At 32.7% G+C, this 20,937-nt stretch overlaps 1 protein-coding gene and 1 long non-coding RNA gene across 4 annotated transcripts; one reads left to right on the top strand and one right to left on the bottom strand.

Annotated features, from left to right (window-relative positions):
* Nucleotides 1–11,593: 11,593 nt before the first annotated feature.
* LOC149550996 (uncharacterized) lies at nucleotides 11,594–12,437 on the bottom strand. Of its 2 annotated transcripts, none has more exons than XR_016353274.1 (2): nucleotides 12,028–12,437; nucleotides 11,594–11,952 (listed from the first exon to the last, which is right to left on the bottom strand). It is a non-coding gene; the product is annotated as an uncharacterized LOC149550996 (long non-coding RNA). The 2 variants fall into 2 exon arrangements; XR_016353275.1 differs by having other exon boundaries at nucleotides 11,594–11,943; nucleotides 12,028–12,435.
* Nucleotides 12,438–19,453: 7,016 nt separating this feature from the next.
* LOC149550995 (ava biosynthesis cluster protein M-like) lies at nucleotides 19,454–20,325 on the top strand. Of its 2 annotated transcripts, none has more exons than XM_089789615.1 (2): nucleotides 19,454–19,706; nucleotides 19,828–20,325. In XM_089789615.1, the coding sequence occupies exon 2, from the start codon at nucleotides 19,911–19,913 to the stop codon at nucleotides 20,301–20,303; it is 393 nt and encodes a 130-aa protein (XP_089645741.1). In that variant the 5' UTR covers nucleotides 19,454–19,706; nucleotides 19,828–19,910; the 3' UTR covers nucleotides 20,304–20,325. The 2 variants fall into 2 exon arrangements, with proteins under 2 accessions (XP_089645741.1, XP_089645740.1); XM_089789614.1 differs by having other exon boundaries at nucleotides 19,454–19,749.
* Nucleotides 20,326–20,937: the final 612 nt, after the last annotated feature.

Below are 20,937 nucleotides of genomic sequence, written 5' to 3'. Positions count from 1 at the left end.
CTAGCTTCCTAATTTTTTCCACCAAAATATGATGCCAAGGTGTGAGTGTTCTTGGCTAGCCTTTCTTGCCTTCCACCACATGTAGTACTCTTACCCTTGTTCACATTTGATATCTTCGAAGAAATATAGGCTACCATAAAATTCAAGTTATTTAAAAAGTGATAGTCAATTATAGTCTATTACATATATTTATCTAAATAGTATTCATTGGTTGTATGACCTAGACTATAAAACATAGATGTCCTAGACCTGTCCTTGGTTATTGCATCACTCAGTGGTATCAGTCACTAGACCTAGTTAATAACTAACCACTAATAGTCTAACTTGTATCTTCTAAATATAAGAATGAAATAAAATTATTTAGAACAAATAGATAGGTTATTGCATGACTTAGTTGTCCTGGTCACTAGACCCAATTGATAACTGACCACTAATAGTCTAACTGGTACCTTTAAATATAAGAATTAACTAAAATTATAGAGAACTATATTTGTCAAGAGTTGCTAACAATTCCAAAAGCTAGATTCATTCTATGGGCCATGTAGTTAATGGCAACAACGTACGGTGCAAGATATTCTTTTGACTTTGTGACAAGGCCATTCTTGTGGACTTGCATTACTGAAGCTCCATCGACTCCAACACACACCAACTTTTGGGCAATTGTCATTTCATCTATATACCTCCATATTTAATTAGGTAAATCTTTACTAGTTGAAATATGTTTTTCGTTGTTGAATTATCCTTCATTTTGACAAAAGTTAGTAGATTGGGTTGGCAGACAAAATTGTATACAATATACACATGCATGCGTACCTAGGAAGTATTGCCTATTGTTGTCACCTCATCTAAATATAATGCAATGAAATTTGATTTTTTCTTTGATAATTTCCTTTTCAACCTCAGCAAGACAACTTTCCCAATCTCATTTGTTGTTTACTAACCAGTGACTCCTTGCATAATAACAAACTTTTGCAAAGTGTAATAAACTACTCAATGATGGATAGTCTGTCATGGCACCCTTTGCTTTAAATATAGAAGAAAACACTTAATTGAAGAACTTTACCCACATTTCTTGAACTTCCATTTTAGGTCCTTTACTGCAGTCCTAGGCTTTGTCTGTATTTTCTCCTAAAATTCTCATATTTTTGTATTTGTAACATGTTGACATTCCTCCTTGTTTTTCCATCTTGTCATTGATTTTTCCACTCCATCTATGATTTGCTTCTCATAAACTTTACCCATATGTTTTTCTATGGTGTCAATTTTTAGCTATAACCTCTTTTCCTTTTTATTTATCCTTGTGCATATCGTACATCTGCATTCCATTAGAAGTTCACCTTCTTTTAGATTGCATATAGGTTCAATGAATGGATACTTTGAGGTCCATTCTATTTGAAAATTCTTGATCACTAGATCCCAGTGCCAATCTTTTTTGGATTTTGCACTAGTTTTTGCATTGTATTTCCTTTTTCCCTTCCCTAGTCGTGCACCATCACCATCTTTGGAATTATCATCCAAGTCTATTATATTATTTTGGCTACTTTAGGTATTGACTTGCAAATCTTGGCTATTCTAGGTATTTACTTGAATATCTTCTTCAAGTTCATCATGATCAGATATATAAGGTTTACCAACTTCTTCAATATGTGCCAGTTGAACTGGTAATGGCAGTGGTTGGGAATCTTGTAAATGCACTTGTGATGATCTAGCTTCATAATTTTTGCTACCAAAATATGATGCCAAGGTGTGAGTGTGCTTGGCTGGCCTTTCTTGCCTTCCACCACATGTAGTACTCTTACCCTTTTTCACATTCAATATCTCCAAATAAATATAGGCTTCCATAAAATTCAAGTTATTTAAAAAGTGACATTCGACTATAGTCTATTACATATATTTATCTAAATAGTATTCATTGGTTGTATGACCTACACTATAAAACATAGATGTCCTAGGTCTCCTTGGTTACTGCATGACTCAGTGGTACTAGTCACTAGACCTAGTTGATAATTGACCACTAATAGTCTAACTTGTATCTTCTAAATATAAGAACGAACTAAAATTATAGAGAACAAAAAAATAGGGGTTTGAGTTACTCACCTTTGGCTAAAATACAGTTGTCACACTCGTGACTTGCCTAAGAATAATCTCAGCAGCATGAGAAATTGAGACTTTTCTACTGATTGGAATTGAGACAACCTACTTATCTATGAATGTATTTATACAACTCTTTTTTGGAAAAATCTACGAGAATATTATAGTGCATACCAAATATTTGGCGAAGCCCGCGTAAGAAAAACCTATATTTTGGAATTTCCAAGCTGAAAATGGTTCATCCATTTTATGGCCATGCACAATATAGATGACAAAATTTAATTTGTGTGCATACATGTTCATATATTTGGGGGATGAATGTCGTCCCTCTCCTAAATCATTTTTTAAAACCAAGGGAAAATTGAGGCCATCCAAAAAGATCCGCTTGGGAAATCATAGCGAATGTGTTTAATTTGCCATGTGCCAAAATATTTCTGATTAGCTATTTCATTTTGAAATGTCATCCAATGGCATATTTCCTATGGTGATGGGCCTGTGGGTTTGACTTATATTTGGTAAACTTGGGGCGATGCACCAATCCACATATGCATAAAAAAATTTCTAAATCGATGTTGGTCACTGGGCAACATTCACCAAATGGTGAATATTGACCACTAAAGTGAACCCTGCATACGTAACCAAATAAAATTTTCAATGCTCCAAATTTGAACATTTATAACTTCATAACCAATTCCAATAAATTAATTATTATCTATATTGGTGATGATGAGAAGATCTCTTGAGATGTTTGAATGGATGCTATAATTGGATGCATAGAGATTAATGTGATGGTGTAGACATTGCCCATGCATTTTCTCAAATATAGTTTAGTTCTACCAAATTTGGTTGAAAAGGATTTGAAATTTCCAAGCAAGTAATTGGTAATGAACATATATTGAAACACAAAGAGATTTTAAGATTTTATAATTGCAAGATATGTATGTTACAACATGGATTAGAAGGATTCATCATTAAATGAAAGCCCTAGAGATTTAATAAATGTAAGCCAGCTGTACTAATCTAGCCTGCTACTACTCCCACGGGCCCTAAATGTGGTTGTATGTAAGCCACCTATACTACATTGTGTATACAAAACCCTTTCCTTTCCTTTTACATAGCATATTATATTCTACAATATATATAAATCGTTGTTCGATCTTCTTCCCTATTTTTCTCATTTCCTTTAGCATGGGGAGAATGGCTACTAACATTAAGAGTGTCTCTACCCTACTTAACTTTTCAACTAGATCACCATAATTCTATTGAGCATCCTGATTGTCATGAGTTGATTCCATTCAAGAAATGTTAGATATTTAGAAAAACACTCAATAATCTGGTCTATCCAAAGAGATCCATATGGTACATTATCCTTAAGAAGCTTTCAGCCATTAGTGAGGTCCACAATGAATTGTTGAAATTCCCTTAATTGTTTAGGACTTCAAAAAAAGTGCCTATAGATCTCTTTGATTAAAACTTTGACTCTGTATATTTTTCGAGAGTTGTTGATAATTCCAAAAGCTAGATTCATTCTGTGCACCATGCATTGAATGACAACAACGTAAGGTGTAAGATATTCTTTTAACTCTATGACAAGATCATTCTTGTGGCCTTGCATTACTGAAGCTTCATTTGCTCCAACCCAAAAGATATTCTTTTAACTTTGTGACAAGATCATTCTTGTGTTCTTGCATTACTAAAGCTCCATTTGCTCCAACACACACCAACTTTTGGGAAAATGTCATTTCATCTATACCTCCATATTCAATTAAGCAACTATTTACTAGTTCAAATATGTTTTTCATCATTGAATTATCCTTCATTTTAACAAAAGTTAGTAGATTGGGTTGGTAGACAAAATTGTGTACAGTATAGACATGCATGCATACCTAGGAAGTATTTCCTATTGTTGTCACCTCATCTAAATATAATGCAATGAAATTTAACTATTTAATTTTTTCTTTGATAATTTCCTTTTCAACCTCAGCAAGACAACTTTCCCAATCTCATTTGTTGTTTACTAGCCAGTGACTCCTTGTATAATAACAAACTTTTGCAAAGTGTAATAAACTACTCAACGATGGGTTGTCTGTCATGGCACTCTTTTCTTAAAATATAGAAGAAAAAACTTAACTGAAGAACTTTACCCATTTCTTGAACTTCCATTTCTTTTCCAAGAAGAGATTCCATGGAGCCCTTTACTTCAATAGGCTTTGTCTGTATTTTATCCTAAAATTCTAAGATATCTACATTCTTAGCATGTTGAGATTCCTCCTTGGTTTTCCATCTTGTCACTAATTTTTCCACTCCATCTATGATTTGCTTCTCATAAATTTTACCCATATGTTTTTCTATGGTGTCAATTTTTAGCTGCAACCTCTTTTCTATTTTATTTATCCTTGTGCATATCATACATCTGCATTCCATCGGAGGTTCACCTTCTTTTGGATTACATACAGGTTCAATGAATGGATACTTTGAGGCCCATTCTATTTGAAAATTCTTGATCAATAGATCCCAATGCCAATCTTTTTTCAATTTCACACCATTTTTTGCATTGTATTTCATTTTTCCCTTCCTTGGTTGTTCACCATCACCATCTTTGGAATTATTATCCAAGTCTATTCTATTATTTTGGCTACTCTTTGTATTGACCTGCATATCTTGGCCACTCTGGATATCTACCTAAATATCTTCTTCAAGTTCATCATGATTAGATATATTAGGTTTGCCAACTTCTTCAATATGTTCTAGTGGAATTGGTAGTGGTAGTGGTTGGGAATCTTGTAAATGCACTTGTGATGATGTAGCTTCCTAATTTTTGCCACCAAAATATGATGCCAAGGTGCAAGTGTGCTTGGATAGCCTTTCTTGCCTTCCACCACATGTAGTACTCTTACCCTTGTTCACATTCAATATCTCTGAAGAAATATAGGTTGTCATAAAATTCAAGTTATTTAAAAAGTGACAGTTGACTATAGTCTATTACATATATTTATCTAAATAGTATTCATTGATTGTATGACCTACACTATAAAACATAGATGTCCTAGGTCTCCTTGGTTACTACATGACTCAGTGGTACTCATCACTAGACCCAGTTGATAACTAACATTGGTCACTAGGAAACATTCACCAAATGGTGAATATTCACCACTAAAGTGAACCCTTCATATGTAACCAAATGAAATTTTCAATGCTCCAAATTTGAGCATTTATAACTTCATAACCAGTTCCAATAAATTAATTTTTATCTAGATTGGTGATGATGATAAGATCTCTTGAGATGATTGAGTGGATGCTATAAGTGGATGCACAAAGATTAATGTAATGGTGTAGACATTGCCCATGTATTTTCTCAATTATAGTTTAGTTCTACCAAATTTGGTTGAAAAAGATTGGAAATTTCCAAGCAAGTAACTGGTAATGAGCATATATGAAAATACAAAGAGATTTTAAGATTCTATAATTATAAGATATGTATGTTGCAACATGGATTAGAAGGATTCATCATCAAATGAAATCCCTAGAGATTTAATATATGTAAGCCACCTGTACTAACCTAGCCTCCTGCTACTCTCATGAGCCCTAAATGTGGTTGTCTGTAAGCCACCTATACTACATTCTATATACAAAACCCTTCCTTTTCCTTTTAGTTTTCTTCCTTTTTCATTGAAAAAGATCACAATAGAGACATGGATAAGAAGGGGAAGATCACATTATAATACAATCAATCAAAATTTAATGACTTTTAGCTTCCCTAGCATTCTCCCAACTCAGGAAAACCATGAAGTTACCTTGAACAATGCAGAGAAGATCATTTTCATGTCATGGAATAATGTTAAACCCTCCTAGCTGCACTTTTTTGTTTGAAAATAAAATGAAGTATCACTTTTTTTTTGGTTTATATCCTCACAATGTCAAAATTTTGACAATAAACTTAAGTGTCATAAAAATTTTCACTAAAATCTTATATATTTTTGAAATTTCAACGTTATCAGGATCATATTAAATAAAGTAAATTTGACAAGCCAAATTGGCTTGTTGTTGAAAATTTAGGTCGACATTGGAACCCAGATGTACTAATGATAAGCCCATCCAAGAATAGCATGAGAAATTAACAACACCAAAAAGGAAATAAAAACATAGAGAACTATCTCTCTTTCTTCTCCTTATCAGGTTTTTACCAACATCACATTGATGCAATCATCCATCAGGAACTAGTACAGGGAGGTTGTGGTGTCCATACCAATAGAGGCAACAAAAATTTCCTAATTCTTAGCATGTAGGAGATGAAGTGTGGTGACTATTGAGTGCATCACCTCAATAGTAAAGTTTTCCATATCATCAAACCTTCAATCTAAATTATCCTATCTTTTCATAATCTTCTTAATGGTCTGCTCCAACACATTCCTATCTTTAGAACACCCCTAAACACTCATCCCCAAAGACACCTAGATGGGTTACTTCCATCTCCTTTTATATTAGTTTTTCCTTTATCACATTGATAGGTAGGGAAAGTAATGGTATTAATGTCCCCATAGTTTCCCCTAGTATTGGTAGCCTCCACAGTGTGGGTTTCACCCTTTAGAGTGTTAGAGACATGGGAGGGCATAGGGCTAGAGTGGTTATCTTTAGGAATATACTCACCCCTCATCTAAGGACCTTAACTCACAGTGTAATCCTTATCATCATGTATATACTTTCCATAATCTTCATTCTCTTGGTACCTCTTAATGCACTTCTTACTCTTTCCACTACCCATAGAATCCAAGCTAATGGTGCACTTTTGCTTCTCCTTAAGGTTACTCTAAAAATTCTTCCTAGGCCTCAAGTATATTCTCCTAACAAATTTAACGTCAATATCAGAATTAATAAAATTGACATCCTTATTCATCTTAATTTGTTGGAGAATGTTGGAGGGGGTAGGATTGGGGCATTTGGTATCAATAGCTGAGCCAACCTATGCAAAAATTTGGGGAGTAGAAATTGACAGAGAAGGGTTGGGTAGAGGACCTTAACATTGATGAGTTAACGGGGTCAAAGAGCCCTATGGAATTTATAGAGGCAAGACATGAAGGCTTGGTGAAGAACAATATTGTATTTTCCATCTATCATTTTCATTCTAACTTTAAAAATATTATCCTCCATATAATGCATCAAAAGGTAGGGGAAAGAGATAAGGTCCCGATTCCTAAATTGATTTAAATTGGGGAAATGATAGTTATGCAAAATATAAACTTGACCTTCCAGCATAATATAACACATGATAGCATAACATACCTCACCCCATGGTAGTGAAAGGGCTTCTCTTTCAAACCCACCATTCATTTGAACAACCTCTTCATTAAGGTGGAAGAATTTCTTAGGCTAGTGTCATTTGAAACTCTTGTTTTCTTGTATCATTTCCTTCCTTTTAGGAAGAGCCCACTAGATCTGCAACAATTTCTTCATTAATCTCAAACAAAATCCCATTAATAGTTACACTTTGGTCATTCCATGAGTTAACAAATTGCATGGAAACATTCTCATCATAGGCCTTGATGCATTTCATGAAAGGAACCAAACCACTCTTACATAGTTAAGTCCAAGACACTTCACTATTTTACATGGAATCCTCAATCTCATCTGGCTCAATATGTACATGATTCCTACCCATCTCAGTGCTTTCCCCTAATTCCATAACCAGCTCCTTTGAGGAATCTAACATAAACCCACATTTTATAGTGAAAAAAACCTAGAGACTAATTAAGCAATTTGTTGTCCACTATTTACAAATTAAAAAAACCCTTAAGAAATAAAAGTTAATGGGAATGGTGTTGAGATCACAAGTTTCTTTTGCATGGGAAAAAAGTACTATCAACAAGTAGTAATTACTCCATTCAGTATGCCACCACAAAAGGAAATAATGCCAACTCGTATCATAATCTTGTGGGTCATTATTATTAATTAAGCATGTCCTTATTTTAAAGAGATAATCCCTTTGTACCCTATCTTGAAAATTGAAAATATTTTTGAATAGTAAAGATAGTCATAAATATAATAGATGGCTATCATTATTTTAACAACTCCTTTCAAATTTAAAATGTATTTTTTACCTATCCAAAAGGTGGTCACCCTAAAGAGGTCACTATAATACTGTTACATGTAGTTGAGTTGTACTAATCCCATTAAATTATTATTTTCCACTCCCTATAAGAGTTTTTATAGACTCTGACAAGCCTTCCACATTTCTCCTTAGTTGTTAGTCCAAGGTGTCATGCCCCTACATGGAAAGAGCACTTGTCATATGGTTCCCTTCATGACAAATATGTTGAATGGCCAAATCATGTAATTTTCCTATTAAAGTATGAATGTCACTAATAATTGTAGCCACCTTCTAGCTAATTTTCCTATGATCCCTAGCCAACTCAATGTTAAGTTGTGAGTCATTTTCCACCACCAATTTTAGTATGCCCATTGCGATAGCACTTTTAATTGCCTAGAAAAGGCCCATGGCTTCAACAACATTGCTAGAACTCACTCTAAATCTCCCCACCTATGCTATCACAAGATGGCCATGATCATTGGGCTTATAACTCCCCTAGTAGAAATTCCACCTTGAAATATTTATCATTCCTTTTATCATTCCTTTAAGTAATAGTTTTTGAATTATCAAATCTAGAAAAAAAAAAGAGAAGGCCCTAATTATCAGCCACAAATTTTTTAACTTTGTATGGAGGGATATGAGGATTTTTCCATCTCCAAATAGGAAAACACTTCTTGATGAGATTCACCACAATGTATAGAGTAACTGCAAAGGGGTCCTTGTCTCTGAAGATGTGATTGTTACATATGAACTAATAAATTTCCACAAGATCCTGATGAGGGGTTGATCAAATTGGTAATTCCAGTTAGAAATAAATTGTTGGAGATCATATTTGAAAATCTAGGAAAGCCCAAGTTTATGCATAATTCTTGCCTGATAATTTTGGCATAAGGACAGTACATGACAAGGTGGTAGATAGTTTCCTCCTCATTATTACACATAGCACACCAATTGAAAAGTTGGAAGCTTCTTTGTTTAAGATTGTCAATAGTAAGTATACTACCATGAAGAGTTAACCACCAAAAGAAGTTGATCTTTAGAAGAGTATAGGGATTCCAATTTTTTTTTAATCATCTACAATGATCTCAGGCCCAATAATTGTGTAGTAGGTTGATTTAATATTGAAATCACTAGAAGCATTCAAACCCCAAATGATGTTGCCCTCTCTGTTGAAGGCTAGGATACAAATTCCCACAATGATACCTTACACCTCCTCTACAAGTCTAGCAATATTTTGATCATGGATGTTAATGGATAAATTACTTACTTAGTTGCAAGTTGTATTGAATTTAATAACATTTTCTTCCTTCAGATATTTTCATCATTAGATCCACTTTACTCCATACATGAGTTCTAACAAGAACAAAGAATTTCTACAAGTTTGATCTCAAATGAAAACTAAAATGCAAGACAAAAACTTTGTACAAGTTAAACAAGTTCCACAACTAGTCATGTGGAGACAAAAGCATGCATGGATACCATATTCATTTATCAATGTCATTGTATCCTTTTCCTTCAATCCATAATTATTTTGATTAGAACCTAACTACACGAATGTCACAAAACTCTATTCTTCTCTTCCAGTTAACGACCGACTTCAATGCTTTTAGTTTGTCTATGACCTTTGCTAATGTCCACAAGAAAAATGAAGGTGGAAAACATGTTCGCATACACAATAAGTTTTGACACCTTTAAAGATTATATATAATATTCATAATGCAATACATTGGATACACAAGCACAAATAGTAGTTACAAGCTTGTATCATTGGGTGATTACATTTCATAGCACATGTTGATATATATGAGTCATATTCTCATTCTTACCATCAAGGGACTTATTGGGGCAACATTTTTTTTTGTTAACTTTCCATCCTGATTTCTATAGCGCACACCCAAAACAAAGCATCAATCAAAATATAGAGCACCCACCCTTTATGATGAATTCTAGAGGTACTAGTCTCACATTATCATTCACTAGATGATACAACATGTAGATGGAGACATGGTAGATTGAATCTTGGATATATTATTCAATGAATGGGTGTTACACTATATAGATAAGTTATCGATTGGTAATTGCATAACCACACTTTGGTAATCATTACAAACTATTATGTAGTTTTAAAATTCTTTCTAATAATGTATTATGTCAACACATTCAAGTATTGGGTCCTTTTATGTCAATAATTCCTACTACAACAATTGGAACACATCCAAGTGCTAGGTCTTTTCCCCTAGCCAAATCCACAAACATAATAGCATAAACATTATAACATTATAAACAAGAGAATTTTCATACTACGAATACTTAAAAGTGAAAAAAAATTGATTTTTCTTTCATTTGTAATGTCCAACAAAAATATGACTATATAAATTAACTTTGTCATATAAAGAGTTTTGTTCTAAAGAAAAATGAAATAATTTTTAATTCGAAAACTATAAATTATCTCAAATTAAGAAACAACTAACTTATTAGTGGCTAGATTGTACAATTTTTTTGGAAGGACAAGTTTGAGAACATGCCCTTTAATAAAGTCTCATAAACCCTACTTTAGAATTTTTGCTTGGTCACAAGATAAGGAATGCTCCCTCGCCTGTAAGGAATGATAGTTTGCATGTCGCCTGATCAGAATCCACTAAGGTAGTTAATCTATATTGATCTAGGTAAAGGGTTGTCACAATTTGATTATACAAAACTTTGTTCAGATTTGTTACTAACTTTGCAATGCTTATTTCTATGTGTATGGATGTAGATGCTACTTGAACCCTCTCTCTTGATGAAAGAAGGCAAGTAGTAGGATTAATGTAAAATGATGAGTATTTGTTTTAGGCAATCACCCTTTTTCTACATCATGTATAATTAATTCTAATAAATTTAAAATTTGACATAAGAACCTCTCTTTCTAATTAAACTATCTTCATTGCAAATAAATTGTGAGTGAGGAACAAGGTGTACCTCTAGATATGGATTCAATTTTATTATAACTTTTGATAAACAATGTTGGTAGCATAATCACATTTCTAATTAAATTTGATCGAGAAAAGAAGATGTTGACCTTTTTATTCCATGATTTGATAAATCAGAAATCAGACTATTTTAATTAATTTTTTATTATCTTATTCTTATATTTCTATATATATTAACAATCCTAACAAATTGAAAATAATAATGCATGAATTTCATAGATGAAAGCTCTACAAATAGATTCCGTAATGTTGCTTCCTTATGCATCATGTTTTGAAAACCATCTAATATTGACTGCTTCATGTAAATGAGATTGTGTTAAAGAATTAATCCATTTACTGTGTGATATGTTAACTTTTAATTGACATTATAAGACAGTGGGAAAACTGATTATAAATAAAACCTTTCATGGTTGGATAGCCACTGCCGCATTACATACTTATCAGCAAATTAGCAAGGAATCTAGTAAGTAGAGAGTTCAATTATTGATGTTTTTGATGTTCATATACAAAACGTAGTTTGAACAAGTAGGTAAATGACTTCAAGAAATCATTTATGCTTTAGATCCAGTATTGGGTACGCACGTAAAAGGTAATTGAAAAGACATGGACAAGTACTCAATCTCTTTATTGTCTTACCAGACAAAATATGAAGCCATAGATCTGCGTGCTTATTGTTTAACATTTCAGTACCATGGTAGCAGCGAAACCCTAAGATGTTGAGGGCTTCTTTCAATAAGTGCGTGCCAGTTCGTGAAAGGCCAGCTCCTATCACCTTCAGATTCAGATTCACCTTCTCCCCTGCACATTCTGTCAATTAAACAAATCATCCCAATAAGATTAAAAACAAATTTAGAGTCTTTATATGTAAAAGACTTATCATACCATTAATCTTGTCCATCTGCATGAAAGCTTCAATGGGGTACAGATGAAACTTGGAATACTATCTTTCTGAATGATTATAGACGTTGCGAGGCTATAAAATAGTTGATAAAAGATGTCTCTACCACGTTTGAAGCGTGGGTGAAGGAAAATAATTTGTCGGCCATGTCAAAGAAAAAGTGAAAAGATTATCTTTGCACATCCCTAAAAGGATTTGCAAAGAGAATCCACTGAAATAAAGAAGCCAAACCAGCTGCAAACTGTCACATCCCTGATCGGCCCATTATGCTGATGGGTATGCTAGAACACAACGAAGAATAAAGTAATAAAACTCGTGGAATGTATTCACATTTACCAGTGATTTGACCCAAGGTCACTGAAAAGTATAGAGAGGAAAGGTGCATGGTATGGTGTGGGTGGTCAGGCGCATGACATCCCTGTCCATTGATAGCAAATATCCAGCAAAATGCATAGGAAGGGGAGAAGCAATATGAGCAAAGTTGAGGAATGTAGCTTTTCACCTGTTAATTGCATTTGAAAAGAATTTGAAAGTAACCCTCTAAGGATTCTTGACATGACAATACGAGGTCTTTCAATCTTTAATATGAGGAACTTGATAAAGTGAAGGAAGAAAACCATTGCAGTAATGAAGCTCAATATGATATCATATTGAATGTAAAACATCAACTATTGCCGGTGCTGCTCAGATCAAATGAAGAGATGATCCCTGTATAAGGTCATGCTATGCAAATCACCTCGTACCTTGCTACGGACCATCAAATCAAAATTGTATATATGACACTTACGAATAAGCCATGCATTATACAATAAGACTATTATAAAAAGATGTAATGCTTTCAACTCTCTTAAGTGGGATTCAAGCATCGTACTTTGAACATATATATAATTGTCATCATATGTCCTTTGCTAACAAATGGATGCCATTATTTTGAGTTCTATTTATTGGATCTAATACATTTTATCACTACTTAAAATGAGATGTTGGTTCCAGTTGCATTAAAGGAATCTTAATGACTAACAATAAAATATGACTTCTATTTAATTAATAAAATTAGATAGAGAGTGGTAGTAAATTGCAAGTTAAAATTATGTGTGTATCAAGCTTATTGGTCCCAACATAAGATGTGAGATAATAATTATCATATTTATTAGCATTAATAAATTTTACATCTCATATCTTATGGTTAACTCTAATCATAACGTCCACCTACATTGTAAAATGTATGGTTAGACAACCATTTGAATTCGGAGTTTTCCTTCCTTTGTCAATGTAATAATAAGATATCTTATATGACTATAGGATGGTAATTGAGTACTGGAAAAAATATTTTATATGACCACAAGATATCAGTTGGCCCCTTGGGTATGAAAAACTCAATGTTGAACCTATTATATGAGTTTCCTCCTAACCAAGGTAAAGATGGGTTGAGGAAAAAACCTATCAAGCCTATATTGTTATCATGAAATCTTGAGGGCTTTTGTGAAAGCATCCTTTAAGATGCCTTGTAAGGATAACTATGTGTAAATTTAACTCATTCAGAAGTGGTAACGTAGGTGGAACCTAGGGGTGAAGGATGCCCTTGTGACCTCAAGTCTATATTGGAGAGTTTCAAGGAAGGCATTTCTCTAGAGATTGACATTGTTCCTTGTTTAACCTTTCCTCTATAGTAAGCTTTTCTTGAGACTAAAATGGCTAATAATGGCTATGAAAGAGACAAGAAATCAAATAAGTAATATTTAGTACATAATGTGCTTGGAATAATAATAATAATAATAACTTGGCATGATTACCTTATAGTCAATGTCTACTTAATGTTAGAATTTAAGTCTAGAGGTTATAATACATTTGTTATAGATAATTTTTGTGTTTGAGATCATATTTGAACTTGTAATTGTATGAATTTGTGTACATGAGATTCTAGATCGTTCCATTGCGATGTAATTTCTCTAATTCAGGAACCACTCTTCTATTTATAATGCTAAGAGGAGTAAATAAGTTAAATTTTATGATAACAAATAGATTTTGGACCCTATGACGTCATAGGTAGAGTTTTACATTCTTCTAGCATTTAGACTTTTCCTCTCAATCTAATAAGGTCACTGAAGGATAATTCATATTCAAATTTCTTAAAATAATATTGTTAGCTCAAGGCTAACTTTAGTAAAGGAGTGTATTATGTTAGTATATTGTTAGTTTTACCACCTAGCTAGTGAATGGTTACCTCTAGTTGCATGCAAGCAAGAGATACTAAAATTGATCTAGAGAATTAGATAGATTCCACCAAGAGCATGTGTGTCAATTTCTTGTCATTGATGGATGCCCTCATCACTTAGCTACTTGATGGATTACAAGGAAGAGAACTAATAAATATAGGTAAGTAATAAGTTAAAAACATCCGAATGTTATATCAGGTTTGATATGACGTGGAAATTATATAATTCACCTTGTTAGGTTGAGAAAAGACCCCTAGTGTAGTATGGAATGTACCAAATCCTCTTCACATGTATTATTAGAAATTAAAGTCCACCAAGATATCTGAGGGGGGTGGGGGGGGAGGTGGGGCGAATTAGTTATTCAACTTTAATAAATTATTTATCAACTTTATTAATCCTTAACTATGTGAACAATATGACCAGCAATTGGATAAGAATATATGCATACACAATAACACTAGATATGTTAACTTGGGAAATCCTTGACCAGAGGGAAAACCCTAGTGGGGTTGGTACCCACAAAATGATGTGCTAATATAAAAGTTCCTTGTAAGAGGATGAACTCTATTAGGAGCCAATGAAATACATTCAATACATATCAGTCCCCATTAGGAGACTTTGAATCCTTATTAGAAGATTCCAACCCTATTAGGAGTTGCACCAATCCTGTTAGGAGTCCTAGAAGATATATGGACCCACTATCCAAAAAGCTTCAAGGGCAAGACCACTGAACTCACTGTCCAAATGATCTCTATATTATTCCTTGCAAAATAATAGAATGAAACAACTTGAACTCCTTCTTGATCCTCTTGACCAGACCAAACTTCTTCAAATCTCAATACCAGATCTTCAAACTCGAATCACGCTAATCCCTTTGATCGTTTACATGAATTTACCAAATTTTCATATCTAATATACAAGTTCGCTTCCTCTTTCACATATTACATAAAATTCACACTTCATCACAAGAATAATAATCTTCCTGTATACCATAGCCTCAAAATAATTTACTGAGTTGACCTTAAGGCTTTCCCAATTAATTATAATAGGACCTCATTAAGATATTATAGTTCATTACATCTTTTTGCAATTACAAAACACTGTCAGCTGATGCTAAATACAACTTCTCACATGTTACGCACATGTGATATAAAACCTTGTACACTCATTGACATCATCATCAAGTTGTCTACTATTACTATCTAACTGTGCTCATTATGATTCTTTCCTTGTTAAGAGATACAACCCAAATATTAGAAATCACTTCTTAGGTACTCTATCTTTACACTGTCCTTTGTAAATATTGAATAACTCTTGCATATCTTAACCTCTCTACATGTGTACTTTTCCACTTCATCAAGATATAATTTAGAACATATCCTTAACTATGCTTGACCTCATCATCAATATATGGTCTATACGACCTCATTCTCTGTCTACTACTCTGCTAGTCTTTACAGAAATAACACTATGTTGACGTCAATGATAAACATAGTCATGAATGCAACATGTCAATTATTATTCTAGTAATGCTTAGGATACTACCCCAAAGGAATGCCATCAATATTCATGATAACAATCTCCCCCTCTGGCATTGATGGTAACATAGATGAAAAATATCTGAGTTCCAAGAATACCAAATCCAACTATGTTGTTTCTGCTCTATTCTTTCCAAATCTTGTTCATTAATCAAATTTGAAACTCATAGGAACAACTCTCCATCTGTGCCTTCTCACCCTTACATGGATTACATCAATTCTTCACAATTCTCCCCCATTGATATAACTTAATGTTTCTCCCCATTTACATCAATGTATACACGAACAATTCTCCCCCATACATACATCTCTCACATACTACTAGAAGATATTTTCCATGCTGCAATCTCTCCCTCATTGAAATCAATGAAAAAGGCATCATTATTTCAATCAACTACTCAAAGTCTTCAACCAACTAAAATGTCCATGATAGACATTGTTTCTATACCAGCTGCCAAGAGTATTTGATGACTCTGCTCATCGTAGATACTCCCCCATATAGGAAGCATCATCATTCAGTCCAGATAAACAATAGTTCTTTGTACCACTAGATTGATGCACTCTCTACATCATCTACTCAGAAGTAGGTATGGGCATAACCCCAACCATACCTCACAAACACTCAAATGTATCCTTAGGAAAAGGTTTCATAAAAATATCACTAATCTTATCTTTTGTATTCACATACTCTAATCTAATTTTTTTCTCGGCAACTTTCTCTCTCAGAACATGATACAAGTAATAGATAAATGTTTAGTCTTAACACAAGATTCTTAGACACACTAATTGTACTCATGTTATCTCAATGTGTGATAACAGGTTCTACAAACTCTATCCCAATATCTTTCAACATTTGTTTCATCCACATGATTTGATTGTAATTATCCGATGACTCTACATACTCTCTTTTTTATGTACTCTATGAGATACAATCTTATTTCTTTCTCAGCCAAGAAACCAATCTTCCTCCAAGGAAAAATGCTCTACCACTTGTACTTTTTCTATCATCCATACTATTGATATAAACTATTACATATTTGAAATGCAAATCATCAATCCAACGTCTTTCTATCTCAACCGCTCCCTATATTCTCAATTAAGACCTTCCCAATTAAAGTAATTGTAGAAATGGAACGCAGACAGAGCTTATAGTAAAAATAGAGTACATATAGAACTTAACTATGAAAGAAATCATAAAAAATGAAATGTCAATAAAACTTGCCTATTCTACAAATCGTTAGAAATTGAATGGAGATAGAACTTCACTATTTGAAATTGTATAAATGGAATGCAGGTAGAGCTTACCTAGATAAGAAATGAAAAATATGAGTATTTTCTAATAGAAATAAAATGCAAATAGAACTTACCTATTGGAAAAATTGTGAAAATAATTTTATTTTTTTAAATGAAATACAAAAAGAATTTACCTATTAAAGAAATTGTCAAAAATGGAATGCTGATAGAACTTATCTATAGAATCTTAGACTAGAGCAATTGTCTTACATGCACAAATTATGGACATCTATTGAAGATATTATAGATGAAAATGCAAAATGTTCTTGATAGGTTCTTCAATGAAAATAAATAGACTGTTAAAATTTTAACCACAATTCTAAGGAATTATTTATTCTCAAACATTTGTAATACTGCATTAATGTTTATATTTTTATTTTATTTTTCTATATACTTCATTTACATAATTTTTAACAAATTTTTTTTGTATTTTCTTATTAATGTTATCTTGATACTAAAAGTCAATTATTGAAGATAACAAGAGTCACAATTTGGAGTAATAATATTACCATCTATTTATTGGCTTTTGACATGATTTACCTTCCATAACTAGGGTAATTATTAATCTTTTCAATAGATCTTATTAAATTGAAAATATATGACATTACACAAGATGAAATGGGTGGATTTTTTTTATTATTATGTGGTCTATAACTGAAATAAATTTAAAATTTGATAATTTGAAAGATGCAACAATAGCTAGATGATCAAAAGATATTGATATTCAAATGACTTAATTTTTTTTCTAAAAATGGTGAAAACATAAATAAAATAGAATGGAAATTATGATACATGTTGGTGATTAAGTAAAATTCTATTAACAAAGATAACAATAATCTTGTTGGTTTTATTAATAAAATCATAGGAATTACATTATTTATATGTCATAATAACATTGAGTACTCCAAAACTAAGTATATTAAGAATTAGGCTTAGGTTCCCTTTCTTTCTATTTGAGAGTACTTCAAAACTAAGTATATTAAGAACTAGGCTTAGGTTCCCTTTCTTTATATTTTAGAATGAGTGATAGGGAAGATAATATAAATTAAGTGAACCACTAATGTGGATTCAAAGAGGTGACCAAGAAGAGTTTTATAAATATTTTCTTAAGTTTTATTTCATGTTAAACATTTTTTACATTTTAAAAGAGATACTTAGAGTAGATTTCTATCAAGATTTTAAGTTTATTTTGGCTAATAGTGATTGCTCAATTTTTTCAAAAACTATTTTTAAAGATGGTGACTTTTTAAAATTAAGTAAAACTTTCAAATGAGAACTAAATGTAGATTTTACACAAGAAGGGACTTCAGAAAATATTACTTTTATTGCAGCTCTTCCAAAAGACTGATTATAAAGAAATCATAGTCTTAGAAAAACTAGATACACATCTATCTAGACAAGTTTTATTGCTAAAGAATAAAATAAAAACTAAATCTTAAATATGTATATATGCATATTTCAACATTCTTTATTAAAAATATTCTCCAAAAAACTCTAAGGAGCATCCATGCTGTCAAATTCATCCCGGCACGATCCCGACCTCATCCCTTATGATATCTTTGAACCTTGCACTCAGGCTCTTTGTGAGCCATTGAACTTCACCAGTAGACCAAAAGCCCATTAATAAAAACTCAATATTTTCACCAACATCAATTATCAACACTAAATATTTCCATCCCCTCTATTATATCTTCTCTTTTCTTTTTACTTGTTCTAGTTCTAACACTATTTTAAGTCCTAACAACTCTTAGTTTTTAATGCATTATTGCATTTTATCTTCTCTTTTCTTTTTTACTTGTTCTAGTTCTAACACTTTTTAAGTCCTAACAACTCTTTAGTTTTTAGTGCATTATTGCATTTTGGTTTGCAGCTTTATGATTGGCTTCAACTCTCCTATAATAATATTTCCTTCTAAAAGTTGTTTTGGCTTCTGCATTTCAGTCCAAATATCTCTGTAAATCCTTGAAGGCCATATGGACCTTAGGGCCAATAAAATGGAGGAAAACATGTTTTACTCTTCCAAGAACTTGGCCATAAACTTGTTTTACTCCAACACCGGATCAAACTTCAAATGTACTGCCCATTAAATCTTTCATGGACGTGTGTTGGATGAAATTGTTTTCTCCCAATCAACGTGTCCTCCATGCACATAGCATTCCCAAGATAAAACTGAAGCTTGAGTCACATTTTTTAAAATTATGGAAGGCTTGTTCTACGTGGTCTCGTATTCCTCCACGTCTGTCAACAAGTGTTAGTTTCATATTCCTCTCTTTGGTTATGGGATAAACTTTCTATCAAAATCGACACATTATATCTAACTTTATCAATCAATAATAATAACATCTATATTGTTTTCTGCTGTATTTAATTTCTGTCTCAATCTTTCAAGATGGATATGATTAATGGTATAATTAAGTCTTCTACATATGGAGATTCTAAATTCAATTTTAATCTCATTTCGATGATTTTTTTCGTTTGACAGAGTGTGCAGGCAAGAAACAGAGTCTGAATCTGAATCTGAAGGTCATAGGAGTAGGGTTATCTCGAACTGGCACATACTCATTGAAAAAAGACCTAGACATATTAGGGTTTCCCTGCTACCATTTTAGTGAATTGGTAAGGAACAAGCACGCAGATCTATGGCTTGATATTTTGTCTGGTAAGCCAACCACAATTACACTTTAATCTCCATTCCTTCATTTCTACTACTTAAAATTTGTAATTTTGCCATGAATAGGGAAGTGGGAATATTTGGAGAGCGTATTGAATGGGTACACTGCAACTGTAGACTTCCCATGTGTAAGAGTGTATCGCAAATTGATGGAAGAGTGTCCAGATGCAAAGATAATTCTGACTGTGCGTGACAAGGAAAGATGGTATGAGAGTATAAAGAATACTATTTACCGTATTTCTAAGGAAACAGAACTTTTATCTGCATCAGAAGCAGCACTCAGTGAATTGACAATGTGGGAAGAGGGAGGTTTGTTCGATGGGAGGTTTGAAGATAGAGAATATGCTATGGGTGTGTACGATGCACACGTGGAAGCAGTGAAAATTGATGTTCCTGCTCACAAATTACTTGTCTTCAATGTGAAGGATGGATGGGATCCTCTGTGTGATTTCTTGGGCGTTTCTCTGCCATCAGCAGAAACAGCATTTCCTCATCTCAACAAGACAGAGCAGGTGCTCAAATACATTCAGGAAAGCCAATAAAAATGTAAAAAGTTCACTGTATTTTTTTGAATAGATTAGATTAGGATAGAGCATAAAATATGCTATTATTGTTTTCAAATGCATCTGACGTTGTCTGATGTATTATAGGTTGTTTATTGTTTCTTTGATGCACATACTACAACACATATTTGAGATGAAATACAAATCTAGATATATGCCTTCTATCCTACATATTCTCTTTAAAATCACTTTCTTTATTCAACTAATTAAAAAAAAAATCTAAATCTAAGGTAGAATACAATATGTGATCTTTATTCAATTAATTAAAATATATCTAAAGTAGAATACAATATGTGATGATTCATAGTTCATACAATGTATCTCAATATCTTTTTCCTACCTTCCAATGTGAATTCGTAGTTGTATCCATGAATCTCAAAATTAGACTTTGTGACTTACTCCATACTTAATATCTAATCTATTTATTGTGAGATACAAAGACTACCAACTAATTTTCAGAATATAGTTGAATCAAAAGTTTTCTCATTGTCTTCTTTGCTTAGTTTTGTCCCTACAACCACAAGTACAAAAACTAGACTAAAATTTATCATTATAAAACTTTTGAAAATATTTCCCATATATTTACTTTGCCAGATAAAAAGGTTCTCAATTT

The sequence above is a fragment of the Cupressus sempervirens genome, chromosome 6, assembly GCF_028749045.1.
Source record: "Cupressus sempervirens isolate cs-2001-9-10 chromosome 6, ASM2874904v1, whole genome shotgun sequence".
NCBI classification, from domain to species: domain Eukaryota; kingdom Viridiplantae; phylum Streptophyta; class Pinopsida; order Cupressales; family Cupressaceae; genus Cupressus; species Cupressus sempervirens.
This window is presented reverse-complemented; position numbering and strand designations above follow the sequence as displayed.